The sequence below is a fragment of the Hyalella azteca genome, unplaced genomic scaffold (assembly GCF_000764305.2).
Source record: "Hyalella azteca isolate HAZT.00-mixed unplaced genomic scaffold, Hazt_2.0.2 contig10100, whole genome shotgun sequence".
Lineage (NCBI taxonomy): Eukaryota > Metazoa > Arthropoda > Malacostraca > Amphipoda > Hyalellidae > Hyalella > Hyalella azteca.
The window spans coordinates 70,565-93,875 of NW_025940149.1; the positions used below are offsets into that span (position 1 = coordinate 70,565).

The following is a 23,311-nucleotide window of genomic DNA, read 5'->3' on the forward strand; positions in this document are numbered from 1 at the left end:
ATGGGTGCCTAAGGCACCACAAGTCCTCAGGCTGGTGGGTGCCTAAGGCACCACAAGTCCTCAGGCTGGTGGGTGCCTAAGGCACCACAAGTCCTCAGGCTGGTGGGTGCCTATTGCACCACAAGTCCTCAGGCTGGTGGGTGTCTATGGCACAACAAGTCTTCAACATTCAAGTCAATGAAAAAATTTCAAACAATGAAAAAAAAAATCCTCTGCTCGGCGCATTGATTTCGACTGTCCATATTATTGTGAAGAAAGAAAATGGGGTTGGTTAGAGTACATATGGTATCAGAAGGTAGCTAAAAGTATGCTTTTTCTTTTTAAAAACTAACATTTGAATGTTAAACTTACATAATCAAGAAAAATGGAGTGCGAGTGGAATTATCATGAAACGATTCTCCGATTCTCCAGCGGCAGGTTAGATGCCCCAAATTTACTCATTAACAATATTCAGTTATTCAAATACGAATGAAAATATCGCATTGATCAACTTTTCACCAGTTGATACGATGGAAAAACCGGAAATTAAAGATGCAAATCGATGTTCAAATTAAAGCACAATAAAAAAGATGAAATTTAAAAAAACAGAAATAATATCCATCTAAGATTTACGTTGAGATTTCGTTCAGGCCTTGGAGTAAGCGATTTTTTACCTTTAATTCACATTGGTAGGCATTTTACTTTTACTTGCAGACACAAATTTTGTTTTGAAATCTTATCTCTAAAGTCGTAATTGAACTTAGCTCACTCGAAACTCCTTGCATGCAGCATAAGCAACGGGCCACATTCTGGAAAGCTCCAACTTTCTCGTTCAAGAACAGCTTAAGAAAATCTGTCCTGCTAGCGGAGTGTCTTCTCAAGTTTGTTAGCAGAACAATTGTCTGAGCTGAGTTTCAGCTGTAACGAATATGTGATGCTGACTAGGTTGCGCCATGGCACCTTTTTCAATTTATTACATTTAACCGTAGAGATTTATATAAATGAGAAAAAGCTCTTGCAGGGCTTCAAATAAAAGCTAACCCAGTGGACGAACGTCTAAACGTTCGATCTAATTGAACAGAAACTATCTGTGTTAAATCAGCAATACTTTACTTCCCATTAAGCTTTGTTACATCGTTCGACGGGCTCTAGGATAGCTCTATTGGTAAAAAAAAGCTACATAACAGCTCTAGAGTAGTTTAGAAAAGTTGTACAAAAGCTCTAGAACAGCTTAAGAATAGCACTAAAAAAGCTATAGAACAGCACAATAATAGATCTAGAATAGCTCTGGGATAACTGCAAATTAACTCTAGCATAGCTCTAGCACAAATCTCTAGTAACTCTAAAAGGTTCCAGCTATTTTTCACGCGCCTGAAGATGATGCAGCGTCGCAGTGTTAATTGCGCGGCAGCTCAGTTCCAGGTACTCTGCTCGGTGCATCATTAGACGCTGGGCTTAGTCTGGCCGCAAGAATGTCATAGCAGGACTCAGAGTTATTAATTAATCTAATGAATGCACGGGACCACCAAATAATCGGAGATTAATAGCATACGGACCGCTAGCTGTAGTTTAGGTTGAGCGATCTACTTAACCTCTAGGAGATTTGACGATGGTTGTGGCAATCGTACCCTATATTATAGGCCGGGTCTAGTACTCCAGAGTGTACCTGAGATGCGGCGTTTAGGGAATTTCGCGTACTAATAGAAAATTTTCCTCATAATTCCCTCGCAATCACCTTGGAACTTGAGAGCATTTGTGATACTTGGCGAATAAATATAAGATATCGTTAACAATGAAGTGATGGCACGAGGGAAGTTCTAGACTTTGCGATGCATTAATACGATATTTTGACAGTGAGTTGATAATGAAATTTACCCTAGACTGATCACACAGATATTCAAAAAATATGTCATCTTCAATGCACCATTTCTCTTACCCAATCTTGCACCGTAGTCAGACCGGTGAATTTTTTTGCCAGCACAACGTTACATTTAACTAAATTTATCAATAATGGTATATATGAACTAATTTGAATATAACGTGCAGTTCGTGACATAAACTACGATGTTTTTCCCGCTTATGCGAGGCGGTAACACAAAGAAGAAATTTTACCTCACCGAATTCTACCCAGAACTTAAAAAAGTACTTCAAACGTACGGTCTTCGAAACAAACAAGTGCAACAACATCAAGTGGTAGCAAAATTACGACTTTGAAGCGTTTGATGTAGGGCGACGAGCGTGCATCAAACTGGAGCTCTCGACGACAGCACGATCGATGCGCCTGTTGGCGCGGAAGCATATCGCACCCGCGGCACAAGCACAGGTCTGATAATAACAAGAGATCGGTGCACGCAGTTTTAATGTTCACTGCAACCGTGATGAAATGTCTTTCTAATTACATTTCTAATTGCGATTTCTATTAAATTAATGTTTAGGTGCTATCAGCATAAATTTGCAAGCATTATAACTGTGCACAAGGGGATAATTTTGCATTTAATTTTCCATTATTAATTATTCGATATTTCGATAGCTACCCAAGAAGCGCGAACAGGAATTTGTTATGTTAGTATAAGAGCCATTTGTTTTCTGCCATAAAGTTTCATATTCCTTCCAGAAGAAAGACGCACGTAATTTCTAAGCAAAGAACAATAATCTGTTAAATTTTATCATTTTTACTACCTTGATTAATAGTTACTGATTTCTTTCTTATGAGATGAAGGGGCTCAATGTACAATAATGACTCAGAACTGAGGCAAAAATGAAGAAAAATGACAATTTTAGCGATAATCTTGAACTGTCGGATAGACGGCGTCAGGTAACAATTACCGTTAGCGATAGAAACGAGGACGTGCAGATTTCAATATTTAACTAGGATGTTTCATTTCTGTATAAACATTTAACGATTTAATTTGTATTATGTAAAAGAGAAGCTAAAATTTCAATGCGTTGAAGAATTGTTTAGCTAAGTGAAAGAATGCAATCATATAAGAGATGGCCAATTATGTATGAGATTTGAAACAAGTTATAATATTGAAATATAAGTATTATTTTCATACGCCTACGGCCTCTCAAAACTCAGCATATTTGAGAGCATGTTTGATTACATTGAGCAAGTTTCCTCCCTCGCAGGTACCAGCGAGGGAAGTTGTATAGGCTAGCAGGAGCTTCATTCTGTTTATTCGAGTAACTTTCATCGGTGATGCGGTAGATGTTATGCATAAATTAAGCGCTCTTCAAAGACTCCCGGCAAGCCGTTCCAAAGTTCCGTGCCAGGCCGCACGAGTTGAGATGAGAATTGAGTTTGAAAGCTTAATGTTACAGGACTGTACGCGGGCATCAGCTCACAACTGCTGCACAACTCTCGGCTGAACCACTGTACATGCACTTCACTCGGCATGGTCTTCTCATGTATAATTATTGCTAGAGAGAATTGTAACGTCGAAGTTTACCAAAGTTTGGTTTGAAACTAGGTTAAAATTAAATGATTATGCGTTATTATTTGTTTTACTATTTGCATTTGTTCAAATGCGAAACGGGTGTATCTTGTTCATGAATAATAATTTAGTTTGCTACATCATTCGATTGGCGAAAGAAGTTTCTTTGCACACAATTATAATAATAGTCATAAGCCTTAACGAAAAAATTGAAAGGAATTTGTTCCCGAGAGAACTTTGTATTTAAGTACTCAAAAATTTGATTACTTGACTCGAAATTACTCATGTGTTTTTAGTGTAAATTAAGATAGAGACACGCACATGATTTAAATAGCACGACATGGTTTAAATTTGTAACGGCGTAGCAATACAATGTAGCAACCAAGTTAATTAAAATTATAACTCAATAATTTGATTAGAAATTAAAATATTGAGATTGATCAGGGTGATATATGTATATATAGTGCGACTATACTGATAATGAATAATAAATTCTGATATCTATAATATTGTGCGCATCCCGCGGTGCGTTTCAGGGAGCAATGCCTGGTAAACTTTTCTCAAGCTCGAGATAAACTTGAAACTTGTAGGAATATTTGTATAAAAGATGTGGAGTTTGCTCGCATTAACCAACGAAGCACCTCAACAGAAAACTCAACTTTTCAGGGTTCGGGACCTGCAGAGTTTTGAGTGTAGCTTTTTCTTGGTTTTGTTGCCGGTCGCAATAAAAGTTAGTTATTTTTTCGCTTAGGTTTATTAATACTTCTAAAGATAGATTTTTCCGTACTAAGACTAAACGGCCGTGGTGAAAATTTTTTTTCGAAAATGGGATAACGATCAGCTGTGATAGTGAAAATCGACGCCATAAACGCTTCTGTTGCCTTAAATAATAAAAAGTTCCAAGATTTTTCGCTAATAAAATTGAAGATGCAAATTTCTTCCTATAACTAAAACTGAATCCTGATAACTAGATTAAGTTTGGTCATACAGTAAGCTAAATACCATGGGCTGGAGTTGGGCATGCAGCACCCAAGTCAACTATTAGCTGGATAAAATCTCGAGCACATGAATCATACACAGCCTATACGGCCATAGGAAAGCAATTTTACCCGCCGTGGGACGTGCAAATAAAAAGCGGCAGAGATCTCTTAGTGGCCAACAGAGCACATCTGAACAAAAGCAAATAATTTCAGACAATGAGTCGGCAGGATCTGAAGATCAAGACGAAGGCCCCGCAGGGTCTTGCTAGCATTGCTTCCAGGTGTAAAACCTACTGCTGCTGTTCAGGTATTTGTGCAGTACGATCTTATAGGCGTAATAATGTAACTACTCACTAGCTGGTGGTTAGCAAAGCCTTCTTCGTCCCTAATGGTGTTAATGTTTTTGAAAATAGGCGGACGATTTGCAATTGTCAGCAACAGGTTGGTTACGGCTGAAGAATTCAGAGGAACGAGCGGTAATGCTCGCGGCATGAGATGAAGACATTTTGTCTAGTTTTGCTGCTGCAAAGATAAACCAGTCGACGGCCGCTGCCAAGAACCTGCAATGCTATTAAATCTATACGTAAATCTGACAGGCGTCGATCATGTGGGAGGAACACAATGTTCTAGGCGCAAGCAGCTTGTGCGCGGCTGGCTAATTCCAAGCCAATTCGTGTTTTCTCCTAATGGTTCTTGATTAACTCGGAACTTGGATTTCGCAAGCCAAATTTAGTAAACAATTTATTTGTTGAACGAATGAACCGCTCACACATTAGTGCGCATCGGTACAGTTGGGTGGTGCAAAACATGGAGAAGTTCTATTCAGATCGCGATTCGCGTTTTTTTTTAAAGCGGAATGCGTTTTGAAAGTTTGTAATGTTCGTTTTATGACTGAATAATTACAAATTCGTGCAACAATGCAGAGAAAAACTAAATTTTATTTTCCATAATTTTCACTTTGTTGTGTGTGTTGGCGTTTTCTCTTCCAGCCTATTTGCGTAGTATTATTGTCAAGTAGTACTATAGAGCGCAACTATCATGAAGTGTTACGGCATGATTTATATCGCTTTATTAGTCTAAATTTCATGCACAACTTATCTTCATTGAAGAATTTTCTGTGTTGTTCAGCCTCCGATTACAATTATTTTCAAGTGCTACTACTTGAAGAGCTTATATTTCATGTACAAATAAGAGCCTAGGAGGCTTGAGAGCCACGAATTATTGGTAAATCACATGCATCTCACGAGGACGGATGGGTAGCAGCGCAGAGCATGGAAAATTGATGCGAAGGAAAGTGTGATTAGCCCTAAAGTAATTTATTTACCGGCCGAGAATGATGGTCATTAATCATCAGGCGTCGATATTACTGATCATTAAACGACGTAAGGAGGCGATAAGGAAGCGTCGTTTATCACCACCATAACGCGGTGCGAAAAAATTGTTCTGCGTTCGCTAACGGCAAGTCCATTAAATTAGAACCAGTTTCAGTTTGTTCTATTTTGTTTCATCCATACTCCATACAATAGTTTTTTCAGTAAATTGTTTGTTGTGCACTTTTGTATTGATTTACTCGCAATGAACTCTATTCTGTTATGTTCTCTCCCAACAGTTCTCCGGTTAATTATCAAAGAGCTAAACTGTTAAGAGAGTAACTTTCTAATCAACTCTCGGTAATAAAATCGTTGAAAGTTGATCCGAGTCAACTCGAGCAAGCGCCATGCCCGGCCTCGGCACCGCAATGCCCGGCCGTCCATACGCTCGAGTTGTCGGTCACGCTTGTCAAAGTTCGCCATCTAAGCGACAAACTTGCGATGAACTCAATTTTTAGGAGCAAAGCCCTTAACTCTGCAGGAGTTAGAGACGCTGATGGAAGCCTTGTATGCAAGTTGGGGGCCGCCCACCTCGCTCTTCAAATGACTCGAGAAATGAGGTCCTTTGGAACTCCTCAGAGGCCTCGCGAGGCCAAATGATGTTAGGCAAAGATTTAATCCGGCGAGCCATGCAGCCGCACAGCCGCCACCCGTCCCGGCTTGTCTGAGCGGGTGACGAAGATGAAGGCATGAGACGCCAAATCTCGAGGTAGCCTGTTAATATTTCTGCTATTTATAGAGCCCAGCACAACCGGAGTTCTTCTCAGATGCATAGACCTCATATAATGACATATATTCAAAATTCATGACATATATTATCGATAATATAAATGAAGGAAATATAAAATTGTTAGTATGCTATTTTAATGTTGCTCGAAATAATTTGTAAAATTTTTGTCTTCAGGTTGACGAACGTTTCCTTTATCAACGTATTTACTATCACTAAGACATCATAACGACAACTCAAGGCAAAGGACACGTGAGAACCAAAGCACTGGCACCAGATGTGCTCTTAATGAATCATTGGGGCTAAGTCTGCGGCAAGCTTGTCCCGAGTGATGTCAGTTACTTTAATTTATGAAGCTTAGCCTTGTCTTGTATAATTGCCTCGAATGACCAACATTGCTAACGCGGACACAGCCCTCGATTGCCGCGCTTTTCGCTCCAAATCATAGGCGTGAATTCGGTGGCCACGTTACAGCCGCTGAGTGTTCGACTCAGATCCACATTTGATATATTATAAGAGAGAAAATAATGCATCGAGCGTTGGTCGCTTGCGGCTCTGCAGCCTCGTAATTACAACGTAAATTCTTCGAATGTCTCAATGCACAGCACCGCTGATTGGAAAATATTTGTCATATCACTGGCCTGATAACGTAGAGCCAGACTGACATCAACTTTCGCTGATGCATGATTAATTTGAGCTGAACAAATGTCGTCGACATTCTCCAGGGCCAAAGTTATTTCGATTCGCCGAATACTCGAATATAAATTAACGGAGATTCTTCAATTACGTTCTTGGAAGGCAGGAATTTGGGATCAGCCACGTCTCTCACGTAGTATACAGCGACGGAAATACAGATGAATGGTTTCCAATATTTATCTGTATCAATTAAATGGACAAAAAACATTATACTGATTGCAAATATTAAATGCGAAGAATATATTTAGATATTAATGGCAAGGCGCATTATGATTTGAGGCCAGGTTGCAAAGTCTCATTCATTTTTAATATTTTTAACTTATTCTTACTTCTGATGTTCAGACTAAAAATTCCGAGATGTCGTGCTGTGTTGAGAAGAATATTGTTATTAATTATTTCGTCGTGTACCGACTGCGTCGAATATTGATGTCGGTTAATTCGTCTTTAGTTATTTGATACGGTTTTCTTCTACTCCGACATAAAGCGAGTGCAGAATCCCTCCCGTGCAAGTTAACAAACATACGCATTGAAAAATGTCTGGGAGTAACAAATGCTTGAGCGAATATTAAGAGGCAGGGAAATTTTTCGTGGATCACCACGGCGAAGAACGGATTGATTAATAACTAAATAGCTTGCGTAGCAATTATATTTATTCGTAGTAAGGCGCTTAATTTTACTATTCACTAAACAGTTCACTGAAAAGAACACAAAAAGCAAACTTGTTGAGCATTGCAAACGTATTAAACAAATGCTCTTTCATTTGAGGGAATAAGATATACTTCATTCAACTTAACTAAATATTGAAATAACATCCAATACAGAATTTAAAAAATATATATCTAGATAATGGATCCAGTGATGTGTTTGTGTTGTGAGAATTCTGGGCGCACCATCAGGAAAAAACCGCGGCTAATCTGCGGTCAGCGATTCATAAATCATTGTATTTTCTATAGGGAATATTACTATCATTGTCAGTGGTTCTGCCAGAGGGCGGCAGCTGAGCGAACGTTGCAGCAGTAATCCAAGGCAATAAATCCAGCCAGTTGAGATCAATGATTAATGTGTGTGCGCCCTCGGGAGCACTGATCGAAATGCTGCCCTCTGGAGCAGTGAAGCAGAGATCTAACTCTGCCTCCTTGGAGCAGAGACTACGATGCAGTTCACTAAACCAGAGACTGTCGGCCTCATGGAGAAGAAACTAAGTTCCTCGGACAACAATGAAGCTATAGTTTTTTGTAGCTGAGGACGCTAGCCCTCTGCAACAGATGACAGCGGGAAGGAGGATACTGACTCTAAGGAGCATGGAACGCCATCCATTATGAACAGAGAACTCGAGGCCCTGGAACAATTATCGCTACGAACGCCATTAGCAGTTAACGAGCAAACCAATAATTGAGGTCGCGTACGTTGTTCTGTTTTTGTTGTTCTAAAAATGAGTGATGGCATCAGCAAAATTGACGTTGATTTATGGGAGCATCGCTCTAATAAACGAAGGAAAAAATAGAAGTATAGAAGTGCTTCCGTTCAATGCTATATGTAATGGCATTATTGATAATTTATTTATTTATTAATTTCAACCGTGAAATTACCAGTAAAAATAAAATTGAATCGCGAATGATTCTTCTTCTTCTATTGTTTCCTATTTTTGGTTTTCGCTTATTTTTAAAATATGGCTGTAAAATGGTTCACATTTTTCATTATAATTCATATCAATTATTCAGCTTTGTTAAGAAATTTCTTCTCAGTTAGCAATTATTTATAGAGATTTTCGTTCACATGTAGCGACGAACGGATGCCGATAGTTCTGTTGCAATAGGCAATAGCTATGATAAGAAATAGCAGTCTTATTGAACTGACTTCAGATTTTAAGATTAATTTTACAATGCGTCTCTATAACTGAATGTGCACTCCTGCGCACGCATCCAATCTCGGAAGAATTATTTACAGAAAATAAAAAACTGCAGAGCCGTTGTTTGCACGCCCGTCCAGCATGCCTGCCTCAAGCCAGCGCTATCAACTTTGAAGGAGTTTATGCCTTTTTTAATGTTTTTTTACGAAGTTTTGCAGCGAGTGCCAGCGGCTGGAAAACCAAGTTACTCCACCGATATACTTCCTACCACAAGCTCTTTGTGAAGGAGTCTCCTCGACCCTTCTTTATTGTGCGTGGCACGAATCCTCTGTTTTTGAAGGATTTATCGTCGAAATTTTATTTCCTCCGGAAACGAAAATTTTTCGATAAAATATTTATTGCAGATATGTAGGACACAAGAAACCTACATACAATCAATACTTTCAAGGTAAAGTGGACACAAATTTACAGCAATATTTTGTCGCAAACCTCCAAACGGGGTAATTGTTGAGTGCCAATACGAAGTTACAATGATATTTTTTGTGAATTTATATTATATGATATGTTTGTAATTAATATGCAGTTATATCATTCGTCTGCTAAATTGAGTTCAGCATGAATTTTAGAGAAAACATCAAGTAATTCAGTTTTTTTAAATGGAGCTATCATCCGAAACGTTGTCAATGAAGAAATTTGGAGTTTACATGGCTTTTTTGTTATTATATATACGTATATATGCATTTCTTTCATTTGAGCGCACAGGTTATAAAAGAATACGGTAATGTTTCTTGCAATATTTGCGCGACACAATTTTTATTTCTGTTCCACTAGTCGAATAGTTAATTTCTCCAGTACAATTAATTTCATAAAAATTCGAAAGGCATTTCAGCAATCCAACACACGAGCGCCATGCTCTGTCACATGCTACAGTTTCCAATTCGTTTTCCATTTGTAGGCTCTTTACACTCGCGCGGCCGTAGCTCTGATAAGTCTCAATTTCAATATTCCTTAGAGAGAACTGACTCGATTCCGGCCCCCCCGTGACAGCTCACGTCGGGACTCGCCGTAATTGCTCAACGAACGAACTTTCTGAAACTTTTCTAGCAGAAAAGTCACTGTACTTTTCACCATTCAGATCGACAGCTGAGCGGCACGCCTTAGCTACTGAAGCGAAGTGACCAGTCACGGAAAAATGAATATTAAAATTGAGTTAAGGCTGCTCTGCGATTGAGTTATTAGCCATGCTTCGGGAGTGTTCTTAGCATATAATAGCATTAATAAGAATTGATTCTGCAGAACAAATGTAGTCAATTAATATATGTTATAAAATTCAAAAAGTTAGTTCAAAACTCGTCTTGCACAATTAGCCGCTCAAACATCTGTTCTGTAATGCACCGGCTTCGATTACTGTTATAATGATGCATATTTAATGAGCATTGAGTATGGGCTTGTACTCCGTACCTGTTATGTGGCATTGTTCATGGTAACGACTGGTTTCTGTCCGAATCTGTCTGGTTACTAGAGGGTCAGACGGGCGCTTCTTTGCGGGTAAACAAGGCTTGGCAAACGCCATGATGGCTGTGCAAACAGCTCCGCAAATACACTCAGGATATTTTATCCGGATGGTACCGATCGTCTTGAACAACAGCTGGGACAGGGGACTCGGCGGTCCTCCGGCAGCGCATTTCTTGCTTGCACGTGTTTGAGAGTAACTATCTATCGATATTTCAGCTCAGTAACTATTTACTGCCAAATACGTCCCGGAAGATGCACGAGCCTTCAGGGTGCCATATAATATCGCCAGACTAGGGTAAATTTTCGCGGCTGTCACCAAGTCCCATCGCACGAAGACATGGGCATTGCTGGGCAAGCTCTGTGTCCGTCCCTACGGGCCGAGGGCTCTATTTGTCAATCCATTTAGAGTGTGTGCCGGGCAAAGGGTAACCTAGGCATTGAGTCAGGGACAAAAAAAATACATCAGCGAGGAAGTGATGTCGTTATAGAGCTGAATACTCGAGAGCGCTCCGGCTGGTCGGCTAATGGAGGGACACGAGACCTGAGCCTCCGCGAGGACTCTCACGACGCCGACAGGAGAATAGAAATTATTCCTTACATTACCGTGCGCCTTACATTACCGGTCTTTGCTGAGACCTTGATGGGTGTTACATTTAAATACTGTAAGACCAGGTGAGTGTTGAAAGGTTTACCCGCATTCAATAATTGTTGGCAGGACAATCGCGGGTAAGCATTTCAGGCATGCAAAATCATTCAAGAAAGAAAAAAATTAAGATATGAATATACCTCTTTACTTTTACGTGTCACCTGATGGAGTGATAAAAGAAAAAGCACGAATAAATGAAGTTTTACCTACCATGCTTTCCTATACGCGGATGTAGGTAATCAGTGGCTCACCATGAAAAATGACGTTGAAAACCTGTTTTTTCACATTAGAAAGCAGGAAGGAATTTCTTATTTCTTTTTTGGTTGACAGCCCAATTTCCAGAAAGAATTATAGGTGTGGTTTTTCAAGCCTCAATTTGTTGTCGTCGATCTCACATCAGTTCAAATGAATGAGATTAGATTAGGATGTTGTCACTATTAATTTTTGTTTTAAAACGTCAGAAAACAGTGCATTCATTTTTCATACACACATGACTAATTTTCTCAGTAACTTTTATTTTGTTAAATAGAATAGAGAATTAAGTCATTTGGTTCACCATATGGTCGTCGAGTTATAGGTACTGCATGATATCAAATGCATGGCCGATTTGGAACCATTGATCAGATGACCAAACACTCAAGTTTTAATGCGCACAAACATGCGCGATCAATTCATAACAAGGTGTTCTTTCTCAAGTACTTCATCCTTGAGCAACATCTTTGACTATTTATATTTTAAAAACTTGCAACACGAGTACGAAGAACTTGACCATTCAAACTTGTCATGCGGTCATAATGAAGACCGTCTGTAGCTAGAAATTCACACCACTTAGCAGGTTTTCACCTCATTAGATATCTGTTTTATGGGCCATGTTAACTTTTTCTCGGCATTGTTGACCAGCTAGTGAAGGAGAAATTGGCACCGGAATTCTTTCTCACGTAAATCAGATCCGCGGAAACGGGGCAGCACGCCCTCGCTCGTCATTAATTGGGATGCTCATGTGTTCTGCCGGTGCTCGTGCGAACAATCAATATTTATTTATGTTTTTAAAGAACCCCAGAAGGCTGTTGCAGAAAATTAAAAAAAATTAGGATAGCAATCATCAATTATTTGGGGCAACAATCCAAATAATTAAATTCAAACAGTTGACGAAAATTTGAAAATTTTCATGTACGTAATTGACTTTTCCGTTCCAATCTTCATAAGGTGAGTAAACTAAAATAATAGAAGAGATCATTACAAATGGTCACATGTCTCATCACTTCCAAAGGAAAGTCCACACACATTTTTTCAGCAAGAATCTTCAAGTTTCCATGCCTCAGGGAGGGGTCTACGCTCAAAGTTCCACGTCGAAAACACAGTCGGAGAAGTCAAATTTACGCTGCGTCGGAAGTAATTTCTGGTCTAAGAAATCTAGAATCTGAGAAAGAGGAAACAACTGTTGGTCGTATCTTTTGCCGGTTGGATTTCATATCGATGCGAATATTAAAAGAAAAGTTAAAGAATTAGTCTATATTGTCAATAGGTAAATAACAGTTCTCAGATTTTGCTCCACATTGAGAACCATCCGAATTGCAATCGTAGCCACACGTACTGCAGAAGATTAGCAGCACCGCTCCTGATCTCGGCATAAGCTCGTCAAGCGACACCTCACACGCCGACCGCCAGCGCCTCACTGGAAGACTTCTGATTCTGGAAGCAAGTTCCTCTGGCTGCCCACAGGAGGAGGAACTCTTTGGCTCCCTCGTGGCATGGGAGGAGCTCGGCAACTACACGCTCTGGATACTTGGAATAATTGCCGTGATTGCCTATTTAATTATCACCGCAACTTTGAATTTTCATTTCATGGTTAACGGGGATATTTAATACCTCTGAAGCTCGATTCGCTGTAGGATTCACGACAGCTAGGGAGGCATTACTTGTGCGCATCCTTAGAGCTCATTGTTTTCCCGTAGCATTGTATTATTTAAGTCATAACAAACAGCTGCCCCATCAAATTTGAGGATTACAATTATCTTGCAAAACTATGTCAAGCAGGTAGGCCAAATTATTCATTTAATGCTGCCTTTTAGATTCAATCTCAAATTATCCATTCAATGTTTATCGCTATGTTCAATCTTGTATCGCTACACAAGGCCCTTCAAACTTAAACTACAGTAATTTACAGATAATTGTCTTCATTACTGTGTTCAAACTAAGATGTGTGTGTTGTAAAATAAAATAGAGGACTCAATTCATGTCCAAAATGAGACCAGACAATATTGAATAACTCATAGTAACATAGGATATTGCGCGTACCTTTCTCAACTCTCCTATGCCATTGCGTAATTTGTTCCAATCCAAAGCATCGTCAACACAAGTCTGGCACAGAGGCGCTTTCTGCACTCGCGCTTGCATATGCCATGTGTGTGAGACTGTTTCAAACTGTGGAACCATAGTGCCCTGCATGGTCGCTTGCGAGAGCTTGCCAGCTAGGCATTGACCTGCCTTAATTAAGAAGTAGTCGGAGTACAATTCATATTAGGTACAATCGCAATTAACAGGAACGTCATAGGATGATTACTGTTTTCAGGGTGTGCGTTTAACCTCGCATACCAATCAGAAAAATTATTGCAACTTCTCTTCCTCCAAATTCACGGACTTTCACCTCACAGACATGCAAAAGGTTAACCTCGTCTTTAGAAGTTCATTTTGCTAAACCAGTTTTATTTCTTGTGGAAGTCTCTTCGTGATGTCGCTGGTTGACATTACCACAAGCATCATCGAGTTACCAGATCGCTGTGTATCATGGCAAGATCTTACTACGATAAGACACTAATGGCCCCAGAATTGACTCCAGCCACATCTATGGCCCCGACCCAGAGGTCTGCTCAAGTCACGATCCGATGATGCGGTAGGTCTTGTTGCATTCGGCTCGACTCACTGGCTGCCACAACGGACCAAATGATCCCATTGTTAGAGAAGAGAGGACGCATGCAGCCAGCCAGCCGAGCTGTCCAGCCTTTATGCTCACACTGGCAAGAACCGAGGAACCCTCTTCTGGTGAGCCTCGAAACACAGGTTTTCGGGTACGGCTGTTCTAATGTGGACGCATTCATGTCGCAATTGTTAAGACCTTGAGAACATTTCCTGTGAGTTTAATGCGTCGCATATAATCTTGAAATCGTAAAAATTCTAGACTTAATCCAATGAATTTAGCAAAAACACATGTTTTAAACTATCACTAACAAACTTTTAAATCATTCAATGTCATGATTATATACTAAATTATAGGGTGCTGATACCAACGTTTATAATGACAGACATCTATTTTCACCTATATATTTGATGATAATTTTTTTACATATGATGACCAAAACAGTATTACATATTTATTAATTTTAAACCAATTCCTCCGATGTTAGGGCAAGACTTCTTATAAGGGTTTTGTGATATCAAACACGACATAGTTACTAGTAACACGACATTATAAACAAAAGGTTTTTACAGTTGAGAATCGCGCAGCATTTTCTCCTCGAATATTCGAACGAATGAGGCGGCGGTACCAGTGAAATGAAGGGTAGCTCAAGTGTGCCTATGATTTCAGTGTTCAAATATTGACAGGTCCCGTCATGTAATAAGCCGATATAATCCAACTTAATGAAGCCTCGAATCTGAATATCAAACTACCAGAGCCAAATACTTCCGTGGAGAAGCATCGAATATTTCCGTTACTTTTCGCCAGTCGTGCAATAAACAGCAAAATCTGCATATATGATTTTTACCATACATTCGTAACTTGAGCGTGCGTCTGACAAAAGTTCGAACGGAAATTTTTTGAGTTGTACTGATGACATTCTTCGGTTAAAATAATAGTTAAAAGAGTGATTCCGTGAATATACTGGCACTTAATCTACTTTTAGCTAGTATATGTAACTATGACAATGATTTTAGTTTTGTTCTAACAGCGTCAATTGAGCCTGTACAGTAACTCGGTAAAACTTACTGTCAAACTCTCAGTAATATCAATATTTCAGAGTACAAAAAGCATCGGCAGAATCGAATTGTCATCGAGTAATTGACGCACGGTAGCATATAAATAATTATTCACAAAGGAACTTCTGATCTGTAAAACATATTCAATAAAATCTGAAACCTTATCTACAAAAAAAACTCGTACAGTCCTTACAGAGAACCTCGAGTATCCCACGATACACACGTATATGCTCACAAAGTTCCTAGCTTGGTTCTCATTTTTGGCCTCCAGGTACTGCGCTGCGTAAAAAGGAAGAGCATAGCGAAGGTAGCGTCGTAAAGTCGCTGGATGAAGAAATTATCAGATTACATCGGCTTTATGGATGCAGTCCACGCGGCGCGGCCCTGCCGACTTGCCGGCGCAACTTGGAATAAGAACGAATATTTCTCGTGTGAGAATATCTAATGCACATGCTGCAGTGAAGACGGATGTACCACATAAACATCAGTTTGATGGCAGTTTTCGCGTTTTTCTGCGTGAAAAGTGTACAGATCGAATCACTTTCTTCATAGATGACGCGCTAGCTCTGTTAACCGATTTTGCCTTGGTTCACTGCACTATAGTTGAAAGTCTCTGGTCACTATGATTTCCAAGACACAATCCACGAGAAATTAAGTAATCATGGTATCAGCTCATCAACATTAAATTTTCATTGATAATTAGAAAATTTCATACAAATTCTATTGGAGTATCAGAAATGTGCAGCCATGCATAATCAGAAAAGAACCTGCGCACCATCCACCACGTCCGCGCTGCAGTTGTGCTGTAGAAAACGCCTTCACCTCGCGGCATGGGGTTGGGCAGCTAGAAGTTAATGAAGCTCTTCATTACGCTCTCAACGTTCTTCTGCGTCAAGAAACGGCTGAATTTTAACGTTTCTACTTAGATTTCCTTGATACTCTCGGACTAACGCGAATTATAGAAAAATGTGCATGTCTGCTGCGCCTAGAATCATTTTAATGTTTCATGCTTCTCCAAATTGAGTGCATTCTACAGTTCATCAACTACATGTGTTTTTGCATGCAAATATTCATTATCCGTAAAAATCAGCAGTATAAAAAGTATAAAACAACAAACAGCAAGTCCATGTTTATAAGTTTGCCACGACCCATTAAGAAGCTATCTAACTCTGCCTAGTATTGGGAAGGGGCAGTTAAGCATACGGTAACCTGAGACCTTGCACCACTCGTAGTGTCTTTGCGTCTAGCCATAGATAGGAGACATTAATGAAAGAAGTTGTAATAAGAAGAACTCATAATCATCGCTATCTCCACATAATGCTCCACTGTCTTCACAAATGTCCACTTCATCCCTCGCTAACTTGTTAATGCATATCACATGGCTGTCGCGCCGTAACCCAAGCATCCTCTTATAAGAGCATCGGATGCAGACCCGAGCAATGAATATAATATAGAGTTAGCATCGCTGGATACTGTGGGCGCTTATCTAGAGGATCGTGCTCTCGGAGGCGCTCGTTCAGATGCCGCTTCATCGCTCAAATTTGTTACGATTCACCTGATAATACACGGCTCGACGGCTGCACAATTTTGAATAGGAAAATAGACGCCTTTTAGGTACTTTAATACGTCTGTAAAGATAAGACGTCTTGCTAGAAGAACATAATAACTTTACTCTTACTGTAACGGATATTCCACTTGCAGACAAGCTTCAGTTATCTCGGGCATATGATAGTTGGTGGAGCCACGAGGCGATGTTTCTACAGGGAACTTTCTTGCATCTTATAGAGCAGCAAATGAACAGAGATGCTAGGCCGCTGCTGGAACGATTACTTCTTGCGAATGAGTACTCATTATCTTTGATCCATTCTTTCCGACATTAATTTGATAATAATATTCATGCGCAACACTTTGAAGCAGTATGAAACTATATAGAAATTATACTACTATTTAGGGACCATTGCACAATGAACGAAAATCACTGTTAAATTATATCATTATATCACTCAAAGCCACACGCTTCAGTTCTGGGTTTTTCTCATCAACGAAATAGGAGACAAAATAGCGGTCAAAAACTGAATTTTCTGTTTAAAAAAATAAGATATTTTATTTAGTCATATATGTCGCTGAGCATACTGTATGTAGCCTGTGAGTCCATTGATCCCACAAAAAAATCTATCATTAAATAATGATCCTTGTTGTTCAAAAATAAACTTACACCCTTTAATTACGCCCCTTCGCCTTGGAACGAACATACACGCTGTGTTACACAGTGTACTAATTTCAGCAGTGCGAGTTTATTCTATTTTCTATCGTGAATGCATGAAGGTGAATGTTCTTGCATGGTCATGCCCATAAAGCGCTATAATAAAGAAGCTCCATTATTTTGCTATGCAAATGCGTATATTCCCGAATAAATCTTCTGATGCGAATCTTGTGACTGAGCCAGTCGCAACTTCTTTGTACTGAATTAATCGCTGAACAGGGAAAGGCGTTGGGTTTATTGTGATAATACTTTTGGTGCTTCAGCTCGCTGAAATAAAAAAATTCATTTTACATTTATTTCCAGCAATGTATTAATAAAGAATTTCTCAACGAAATAAATTCCTTGAAAGTACTGTACAATTACATGTACAATTTTCAACAACGCCTAGCTTTAAAGGCATTAAATGCATTTCAATTGAAGGACGCTCCACTTTTAAATTTCACCCCTTAATTGTCTGTTAAGGAAATACTCAATACTAATATTTGCTTCAGAAGTTCTTCTAATTAAGCTAGAATCACGTATTACAAACTGATTAGGGAAAAGACAGAGACATGCAACTGAATCGGTCATCTTTTGCGATGAAAATGATCCGTAACGCTTGATGATTCACAATGAAAAATAGTTCCAATTACGCATGAATTGTTGCAAGTGTCTTGCATCAATTAAGCCAGTACGGCACAGGCTTTATATCATCCCCCGCCAATCAGTTGCAGGTGTCTTGTATCAGACAGGTACGGTACTGGCCCTATACCATCCCCCGCCAATCAGTTGCAGGACAATTTTAAAAGAGAAAGGTTAAACACAAATGTGCATTTCACAAATAGATCCCCATTTAGTAAACCAATATATTTTTACAGTTTTAACTGCTTTAGCACTAGAAATTCAAGAAGGCTCGGACAAATTTACGGCCGCCGGACTCGTGGCCGGTCTCGCAGCCAGTCACACGGCCAATCTCCAAATTCAGTGACCAAGGAATATCTCCCAAATTAATGAACGCAGCTTGATAAAACTTGGAACACGTATTCTTTAGGACCTAACTGTGATGCTTAGCTCGTCAAAAAATTTTAAATTTCACCTTCATTCAGGAGTTATAAGGCGATACGGGCCTAAATTCGCAGTTATCAAAGAATTTCTTTCAAACTACTGAACAGATTTGAACGAAATTTTGAATATAAATTCCTAACTACCAAACGTTGATTTTTAGCTCGTGAAAATTCATTCGATTCGGAGTCATGTTCTGCATGTTTTGTGTTACTTGTGTACAAATCGTCAAACAAACGAACGAACTTATTCTGACTTCAACTTCGCGGACTGCCGCCCCCCAACTGCCCCTTTCTTCCTCGCCGCCGGCCCCCCCGGCCAGATCTTTCCACCGCCCACAGGGGGGGCGATATCGCCCACTTTGGGAACCACTGGTCTATACCATCCCCCGATCATCACAGACATGGAACTAGAATTTATGATCGCCGTTGGAAGTGTGGTAACCAACAGAATCCTATGGAACGCGGCCCAAGGTTCACAAAGAATATGAATATTACTACGAAAATAATTAAATATTTTCTAGTGTGATAAGAAATTTTGAGAGGATGGTTCTCTGTTGTTGCAGTGCGCGCTTAAGTTATTTGATATGGAATATATATAGACTTGCAACCATCAGGTGGACATTCAGAAACAAGAAAATGAGATTTCAATAAAATTTACGAACCTTCCCCTAACCGTCTAACGTAATATGTTAAGGTCCATCATATTTTAGTTTAATCCTGCGCTCAAGGATACAAATGGCGCTTTGCTGCCAAAATTTCGAATGTGACAGAATTAAATGTTTAAAAAATTACTAATATATTGTTATTAGTTATTAGACTTCCTAGCCGTTTCAATGATCGTGTAAGTCTCATTCTCATAATTTTCATCGGCAAGCTGATTAAAAGAAAATATTGCATCGAATTAGGCATGTAAACTTAGGCATAGAATTTTTGCTAGGGGTATAGAAACGATTACACGATGTAAGAAATGAATTTAATTTATTGCATCAACTGTCGATGAATAAGAATCTGTGTCTGTCACACATGATGGCGAACAATAGTTTTTAAGAATTTCATGAACATTTCGCCGAACTTTTTCGCTGAAAAATTACTTTTTCCAAAGCGCCTCTGATAGATCATGAAAATTTGTCACTATATCCACAATGCGAAGAGAAACTCAACTGCGTTAGAGCGCGTGATTCAGCGATGAGGCAGGAGGCAGGCATGACGCTATTTGCATGCCTTGAACGTAATTCATTTAAGTCAAGTGCTGTGTTTTCGTCAGGTCGTCAGCAAGCCACGAGTTTAAGCCTAGAGACTCTCATTAGACAGACATAAACCAACTAATAAAGCGTGTCTGACGTCCTGTCAAGCCCGTCTATCACGCTTATCACGGTCCTCGCCAAGATTGGTGGCCGCATCGTGCATGTCTTCCTTCTTCACTATTATATACCGAACCCTGCGTCTGCCAACCCGCGGTCCTGTAACTCGCTTGCTTCGATACGAGCGCCGGTGTGAAAGCGTCGTCATCCACTCGGCTGCTGAAATTTCTCAATTCTGAAATTTTGATGCTTGCTTGCCATCAGCTCCATTAAGATTTTTTTCAACCGCAATCTCGTCGACGTTTGAATTTTCGTGGAATTCTCTCCAATCAAAAATTAAGCGAATTTTGTCCTATTCCATTGCATAAAATTCAGGAAGTTTCAGGAAAAGACAAAATATAAAATAGCGATAAATTGAAATTTTCTTCATGGGTCATGATGAGAATTTTATAATTGCAAATTTGAATCTCCAGTGAGTAAAGTCATAATAAAACGAATGAAGTGATAGATACCAAAACTTTCACGCACACAATGCTCAAGATCGTTTAAAAAGAATTGGTCTGCAGAAGGAAATATGTGTTCTGAATGTTATGAACATAGCACACATCCTACCTTCATTCATTCATGTTTAAATAAAATGTCTGACCCGCTCAACGTTGAAGGTTCTGTGAACGCGAGCAGCGCCTTGGAGCCGAAATCAATGCAAGTCCCAGGGGGGCGTTCTTTAATATCCCGCTTTTCTTAAGTCAAGAGATTTATAGGCAGTAAAGTCGGGTCAAGTGAGAATTAATATGGATCCAATAGAGAACCATATGCATCATACGCTTGCAAGGTCTGCCTGGGATTATCTTTTATGAAACTTTAGAGAAGTTTTACGGGCAGACGTCAGAAATCCCATCGACTCGCGGAGATTAAAATCCGAGAAAGTGAAATTTGCTTCATCCACCAATCTGTAACAAGTTTAGTTTTGCAGGAACTTTCCTATGAATTTTTTCATTGGATCGAAAACTGTAACTAAGAAGTCATTTTTTCAGAGATCCTCTATTCTTTTGTGCAAAGTAACTGAACAGGTCACTAGCTTGAGTTCAATGCAAAGCAAATTGCCTTGAAAGACGATTTTGTATTGTACGACTTTAATTCTTAATCATCCAGTTGACAAGAAGTAGTTGAAATTTTTACTAAATTTGCTCCTTTTCCCCTAATGTTTACGTACAACTTGCGCTTGTGCGTGCACGAGTGCCGTGTAAAGATATATGCAAGCCAATTGGGGTCCGTGGGTATCAAGACAACGTTGTTCAGTAATTTCGCGACATTTTGCTTCAGCTGATTTGAAAATCTAAATCGCTAATAAATTAAGCGATTTAACAGCAACCATGCAGTTAGCAAGGAATTTTCAATCTTTTATGCCTTGAATTGAAAAGAATCAATTTCGCTCCACGTATAAATGTGTGTCGCAGACACCAGACTCTCTTTTAAAGAAGACAAGAAGCCACAATAATTTACTTGCTGTATAACATCGCCCAATGTTAACTGCCTCTAATTTCGTGCTTCCCAACTTCTGAAGTTCTAAAACTCGTCTTCCACAATGAAACTGTACTATCAATCCAGTTCGTTTCTACCTTGCAAATTAGATCTGCAATATTCCACAATTTGGTCTTTGTCGGCCTCATTATCGGATACCGGCCGATCATCGGCCACATAAAGCCTGTGGTCGGCCGCCTAACATTCGCCGATGATTTTCAATCAATAGAAATGGAGATGTCGGCGCTGCGAGTCTGTAATTGAGGCATCAAGATTGCAATCGCAGCCCTAGCTCAGCTGGGCAGCGCGTCGTAAGCAGCGACTGGCGGTCCTCGACCACAGCGCGGTTATCCCTGCGAATTAACTGCATTTATCTTCTCCTACGCGATGCAATCATGAACTTCAATGCTTCTTGCATATACATGTTCATAGTCAATTGGGTTTTTCAAAGGAACGCTTATCAGTATCTGGTAATAGTGACAATACCAATCACAACAATCTATTTATTAATAATTTAAAGGAGTTAAACTTGAATTGTTTGGGGTACAAAAAACGAATAATTGTTAAATTGTTCATATTACTCACCGCTACATAAAAAATGTCATTCTGGGGTTCCTTCAAAATATCTTGCATTCAGGAGCTTTTCCGGTTAAAACTATAATGTTTAAAGCAAATTTGTTCTGCCCTACGTAGCTCACTAAATCGTGCAATCTTTGCCCTATAGTTCAATTCCTTCAGATGGCCCGCCCGCATTTGTCAAACTTTTACATCGACGCTCAGCCAATCCATATCAATTCTCAACCGTGCAAACACGCCTATAATTCTTATGTTCCTGGTACAATCTCCATACTTTTTGAATCGAATCTCTGATGGCGAGTCTCCGCGCCGGCTCGCCACAAGTTTCTGTGGAGGAAATTCGGCACGGCTCCTAATTCCTCTCAGCTCGGCGACTGAGTCAACAAGTTCTCCGATACGAGAGGTTTTTCCATCACTCTACGCTAATGGCTTTGCAGACTCAGACTAGTTTGCTTTCATCGTTCCTCAGTCGCTTTCTAACTCGACGCTCATTTGTCAGAAAAATGCACATGATCACGCAGGCTCTCGTGCCCGATTGAACTCGATTGCAATTAATGACCGAGCGTTTTCGAGTGGAACAAATTTTAATTTTGAATCAATTTATTCAGGTGGATATGATGTTCGGGAAATTCAGATAGTGAAGGATTTTATTGCTTCTATGGTTATAAAACATATGAATGCAGTAGAAAGTTGTGCTTAAGTGTGTATCGTGATTTATTTTTTAGTCAATGTATGAGCAATAAGCATTTTCGCATCACGTTCAACCCAAGCCGGCTTGCAGATGAGAATGTTACTTAGTGAAGTTTCGTACCTTCTAATCGGACAAATTTCCATGATATCAAATTGACCTTCCCTGCACTTAAGAGAATTAGTTTGTAATTCTATTATATATTATAGAAGTACATATCCATAAATCCTACATAAAGGGACTTGCAAACAACTCATCCATCTCACTCATGGTGGAAGCATATACCAGTTGGACGAAGGAGCAAACAAAGATGTGGGCTGATTTGCATTCCATCACATTTGCTTCCTCCTCTTCTGAATGCACGCATTGTAGTCTATTGCTGCCATTGAGTGAGTTTGCATTGCTGATAGAATTATAACGAGGGCTTAAATAGCGGATGATTGTGAGCAGTGCTCTGACTACGTACCAGAGGCAAGGCAGAAACATTTCGCAGCTACAGTCATCCTCAAAATTTTACAGTCCGTTCAAGAAATTTCTCGGCCAGTTTTTGGTTTTTGATTATGAAATAAATGCAATATACGTTTTTTTCTTTAAACTTACATTGAATTACAGAGTACTGGTACCTTGCACGGATGTCGATGGATTATGATTAATTGTTGCAGAACGCAAAAAAGTAAGAATAATTTACAAATAAAGTTTTTCATTGCATATACAAAAATATTTTACAGAGTTGTCAAGTATCTTTTAT

The 23,311-nt window shown here is 39.5% G+C and overlaps 1 protein-coding gene across 1 annotated transcript in view; it reads right to left on the reverse strand.

The window, feature by feature from the left end:
* The window catches only part of LOC108679890, a 34,883-nt gene extending 22,550 nt beyond the window's left edge, over positions 1–12,333 (reverse strand). Inside the window, exon 1 of the mRNA XM_018168632.2 lies at positions 11,448–12,333. Within this exon, the coding sequence (XP_018024121.1) occupies positions 11,448–11,450 (3 nt within the window). The 5' untranslated portion in view covers positions 11,451–12,333. The remainder of the gene's footprint in view (positions 1–11,447) is intronic.
* Positions 12,334–23,311: the final 10,978 nt, after the last annotated feature.